The sequence below is a fragment of the Fukomys damarensis genome, unplaced genomic scaffold (genome assembly GCF_012274545.1).
Source record: "Fukomys damarensis isolate Sample0158 unplaced genomic scaffold, DMR_v1.0_HiC HiC_scaffold_10, whole genome shotgun sequence".
Lineage (NCBI taxonomy): Eukaryota > Metazoa > Chordata > Mammalia > Rodentia > Bathyergidae > Fukomys > Fukomys damarensis.
Window position 1 is genome coordinate 36,059,042 of NW_022900922.1, and position 4,721 is coordinate 36,063,762.

Sequence of the window (4,721 nt, forward strand, 5' to 3'; positions counted from 1 at the left end):
CTTCCGGGTAGCTCCGCCCGGCCAGCGGGGCCGTGGGCTCCGGGCAACTCCCGAGGAGGGGCGTCTCACCCTTTGTCTCTGCAACCTGTTTGCAAACCCACCGTACCTTGCTTGGTTCCTTTCTTCCTTGGAGATTTAGCCAAGCACGCGGTGTCCGCGAGGATGTGCGCGCCGGGCTAGGGAGGGACCAGGGCGCGAGGAGAATTGATTTTACTCGCTTTAACCCGAGCTGCAGGGGAGGAGAGGAGAGCGATTGTCCTGGCGCTGTACGTGCTCGGAATCTAAACCCCTCCTGGCCCCGCCCGCCCCGCCTGCCACCCTCTGGCTGTGGCCCTGCCGAGGTTGACTTGCGGCCCCAGGCTTCGGCTGGCTGATCCCAGCCCCTACCCCCTGCCTCCTTGCCTGCAGCTGTCGGCTTGGGAGACGCCCAGTTTCCACTTTCTGACCCTGCAGTGTCCAAGCCTGGGGTCACGTTGTCCTTGAAGGCTCCGGAAAGGTTCGGTTGTCAGAACTGCAGCCGGGGCTTTTCATTGTGAGCTGCGGCGTCCCCAGGTCGTCCGTGCGTGGCGACATACAGCCTTTTTCTGTCTCAGTTCTGGGAAGTCATCAGTGATGAGCATGGCATCGACCCCACTGGCAGTTACCATGGCGACAGCGATTTGCAGCTGGAGAGAATCAACGTGTACTACAATGAAGCCACTGGTAATCGCCTTTTCCTCCCCTCCCCTTCCTTTTGCTGTCCTCTTTTCCTGGGGGTGTTCTCAGGAGAGGTGGACTGGCCAGTGTCAGAGACCCACTTATCTCTGGAATCCCTATCTGGTGCCCGCCAAGCCCTGTGAAAACCTGGTCATGGGTTTCCTTTGTTTGGGGGCAATAGCCCTGCCTCCAAGAAGAAAGGCGGTACCCAGCCCCTCTGCACAGAGCGCTGTGCTTGCTGGTCTAAGGCAGCTCTTGTTCCCACAGGTAACAAATACGTTCCTCGGGCCATCCTGGTGGACCTGGAGCCCGGCACGATGGACTCGGTCAGGTCGGGACCCTTCGGCCAGATCTTCAGGCCAGACAACTTTGTGTTTGGTGAGTGCCTGGCTATGAGGAACTCACCGTTTAGGATAGGGAAAGGTGACTGCCAGAGGGAAAGAATGAAGAATGTCAAGTTGTGTGCAACTTTAACACAGGCTTAAAAATACATAGGTTTGCCTTCAGCTTCTAATAGCCAGGTGTCCCAAGCTTCCTTGCTTATAATTACATACATGACCACATAGTTTAACATCCGAACCTTTGGTGACAACGAGGAATAATTTTTTCTGAGTGCTGACTCCTTTGTTAAGGGGTTTGAGGTGGAGAAGGAATTTAACCAGTCATCAGTGATTTAAGAATTTTCTCTTTCTGCAGGCCAGAGTGGTGCAGGGAACAACTGGGCCAAGGGCCACTACACAGAGGGCGCCGAGCTGGTGGACTCGGTCCTGGACGTGGTGCGGAAGGAATCAGAGAGCTGTGACTGTCTCCAGGGCTTCCAGCTGACCCACTCACTGGGGGGCGGCACGGGCTCGGGCATGGGCACCCTGCTCATCAGCAAGATCCGGGAGGAGTACCCCGACCGCATCATGAACACCTTCAGCGTCATGCCCTCACCCAAGGTGTCCGACACCGTGGTGGAGCCCTACAACGCCACGCTGTCCGTGCACCAGCTGGTGGAGAACACGGATGAGACCTACTGCATCGACAACGAGGCCCTGTACGACATCTGCTTCCGTACCCTGAAGCTGACCACGCCCACCTACGGTGACCTCAACCACCTGGTGTCGGCCACCATGAGTGGCGTGACCACCTGCCTGCGCTTCCCAGGCCAGCTGAACGCAGACCTGCGCAAGCTGGCCGTGAACATGGTGCCCTTCCCGCGCCTGCACTTCTTCATGCCGGGCTTCGCGCCGCTCACCAGCCGGGGCAGCCAGCAGTACCGCGCCCTCACCGTGCCCGAGCTCACCCAGCAGATGTTCGACGCCAAGAACATGATGGCCGCGTGCGACCCGCGCCACGGCCGCTACCTGACGGTGGCCGCCGTCTTCCGGGGCCGCATGTCCATGAAGGAGGTGGACGAGCAGATGCTCAGCGTGCAGAGCAAGAACAGCAGCTACTTCGTGGAGTGGATCCCCAACAACGTGAAGACGGCCGTGTGCGACATCCCGCCCCGCGGCCTCAAGATGTCGGCCACCTTCATCGGCAACAGCACGGCCATCCAGGAGCTGTTCAAGCGCATCTCGGAGCAGTTCACGGCCATGTTCCGGCGCAAGGCCTTCCTGCACTGGTACACGGGCGAGGGCATGGACGAGATGGAGTTCACCGAGGCCGAGAGCAACATGAATGACCTGGTTTCCGAGTACCAGCAGTACCAGGATGCCACGGCCGATGAACAGGGGGAGTTCGAGGAGGAGGAGGGCGAGGATGAGGCTTAAGGCCGCCACGCATGGCAGGTTAGGGAAAGCTGAGGAGGAAGGCGAGGGGGTGGGGGGCTCACTGTGGAAAAACCCGGGCTTTGAAGGAGCAAGCATGGTCTGCCCTAGGTGTGTGCGCTAGTTCTCTGGTGCTCTTCGCTGTTGCCTGTCACTTTGTGTTCTCTTTTTGTAACATTGATGACATCGATGTAACATTTGGGATACTTCTGAACTACTGTTGTAATAGCTAAAATCCCATAAACATTTGTGTCTTACTGGTGTCCTCTTTTCTTTCTCTACAAGCTTTTCTCTCTTGATTCAGTTCTATATCATCAACTGAAATGTAGCTTTCTGGACACATGTTAATTTCTTCCTTAAGGGGAGGGATGGGTTAAAGCTCAAGTTACTTCTTGGGTAGGGCAAAAATTACACCAATGACTATCTTACCAAAATGAATAGGCCAGATCAACCTGAACTTTAAAATGTAAACGTGTTTTATAGTTAAAGAGAACCTACTTGAAAACATACTGTGTTTCCATGTAGAAATCCTGTACCTTTTTAAAAATCATAGAAGGGATTAAACAGTCTTCACACTAAGCAATATCCCCAGTACTCTTTTAAAAAAAAAATTTTTTTTGAGACAAGTGTCTTTATGAGACAAGTGTCCTCCTGCCTCCACCTCACAGTGCTGGGGTTACATGATGCACCCCCAAATCCAGCTACAATTTTTTGAGTAGTTCCTTTGTGTACATAGCACGTAATTCTAAAATTAGTCTTCCTTCCTCTTTATATTTCTTGATGTAGTTTTCCTTCCCAAGACAACCATTATCCATAGTATTTTTTAAATATCCTTGCAGAAATACTGTGTATATTTTCTAACTTTTGTATTATTCCTTATTTGTCTTCACACGCTGTTCTGTAGCCTCTGATCTTCACTAAATAGTACATAAGTACACATAGGCAAGTGCTGTGGACCACGCAGGCCCTTGTACATGCTCTGCTAATAAACCCTGCCCCAGCCCAACTATATCTAGGAGAAACAGCTTCCCTCCTGACTTGGATACATAGCATCACCCTGTTTTATTTATCTAATTCCCTACCAATGGACATTTAGGTTATTTATGCCCTTTTCTTACATGGCCACAATGGAAATTTTTGTGCATATATCATTGTGCACAGGAGAGTAGCTAGTCTACAAATTTCACAAATGGTATTCTGCCTTATATACGAGGATATATAGTATGCCTCTTAAGTCAATGAAGTCACCTGTATCTAGGAATACAGACTTATAAACAGGTTCATTTTCAATTAAGTTTCCTCTAGAATCATGCCTCTAATATATTATAAACTTTGAGTAACTTGAATTATAAATAAGTTCAGAGTTATTAGGGAATTCAAATAAGCCACTATAATTTTCATAGTTTATTGGCATCCTTACTGTGCAGGTGTGGGATTTGAGATTTGAACACAAGCCTCACCCTAAACTTGGGCTCACCCACTAAGAAAATATGAGATTGCAATGATTCCATGGATTTTCAATTAAAATGTTTCTATGGGATAAATTGTTTTCTTTTGAAATAATACTAATAGTCTGCTTTATTTTTTTGTTGTTATTTTGGTTTTTTTGTTGTTTATTTTGGTACCAGGGATCAAACTCTGGTCCTCATGCTTGGCAAGGCGGGTGGCAGAACCACTGAGCTAAGTCCCCAGCAATACTCTGCTTTAATTTGGATCCGTTTCTCATTATGAAAAGAGAAACGTCAGTAATAAATGTAAAAACTTAATTATATACTCCTATAAAAAGAAAAGGACCATCAAGAAAACAAGGTTTAAGATTTTACTAGTACTTAAAACACATTAAAAATTAGAAAAAAAATGACTTGCTGATCTGGCCTTATATTTATTTTATTCTACATGGTTGTACTACTTGAAAAAAAAAGTGTAGGTGAAAGATTTTTATTTTAAAAGAGGCTGAAACATACTTGGAAACAATTCCGAAGAAAAGTGAGAAGCACCCATGGACACAGTATGAAACTCAGCTCCCATTGATGAAAAGAGCAGCCGTTCTGGGCGCAAGTCTGTTACAAGACCTTGTCCAAAGGGTGAGCAGAGAGATTTTGGCTTCAATTTCCCATATTTAATAGCAAACTGGCAGGTGCCCTTCCTGCTGAGCTGGTGTAAAGCTTCCAGCAACCTCACCGAAGGGTGACACTGGTTTCAAATTCCTGGAACACTGGGGCAGCTACCCAGGACCCTGGACGGTCCTTGGCCGTGACTTCCCTACAGCCT

General features: G+C 49.2%; 1 protein-coding gene across 1 annotated transcript; it reads left to right on the plus strand.

Moving 5' to 3' along the window:
* Positions 1-573: 573 nt before the first annotated feature.
* On the plus strand, positions 574-2,704 carry LOC104861364 (tubulin beta chain). Its single transcript, XM_010622759.3, has 3 exons — positions 574-702; positions 964-1,074; positions 1,393-2,704. Exons 2-3 carry the CDS (start codon positions 1,014-1,016, stop codon positions 2,451-2,453), a joined length of 1,122 nt encoding a protein of 373 aa, XP_010621061.1. The 5' UTR covers positions 574-702; positions 964-1,013; the 3' UTR covers positions 2,454-2,704.
* Positions 2,705-4,721: the final 2,017 nt, after the last annotated feature.

Excerpts from the sequence above, each read along its gene's own strand:
- LOC104861364 (XM_010622759.3), top strand. The coding sequence starts at position 1,014 with ATGGACTCGGTCAGGTCGGGACCCTTCGGCCAGATCTTCAGGCCAGAC. Across the intron at positions 1,075-1,392 it reads GCCAGACAACTTTGTGTTTG|GCCAGAGTGGTGCAGGGAAC; the intron begins GTGAGTGCCTGG and ends CTCTTTCTGCAG.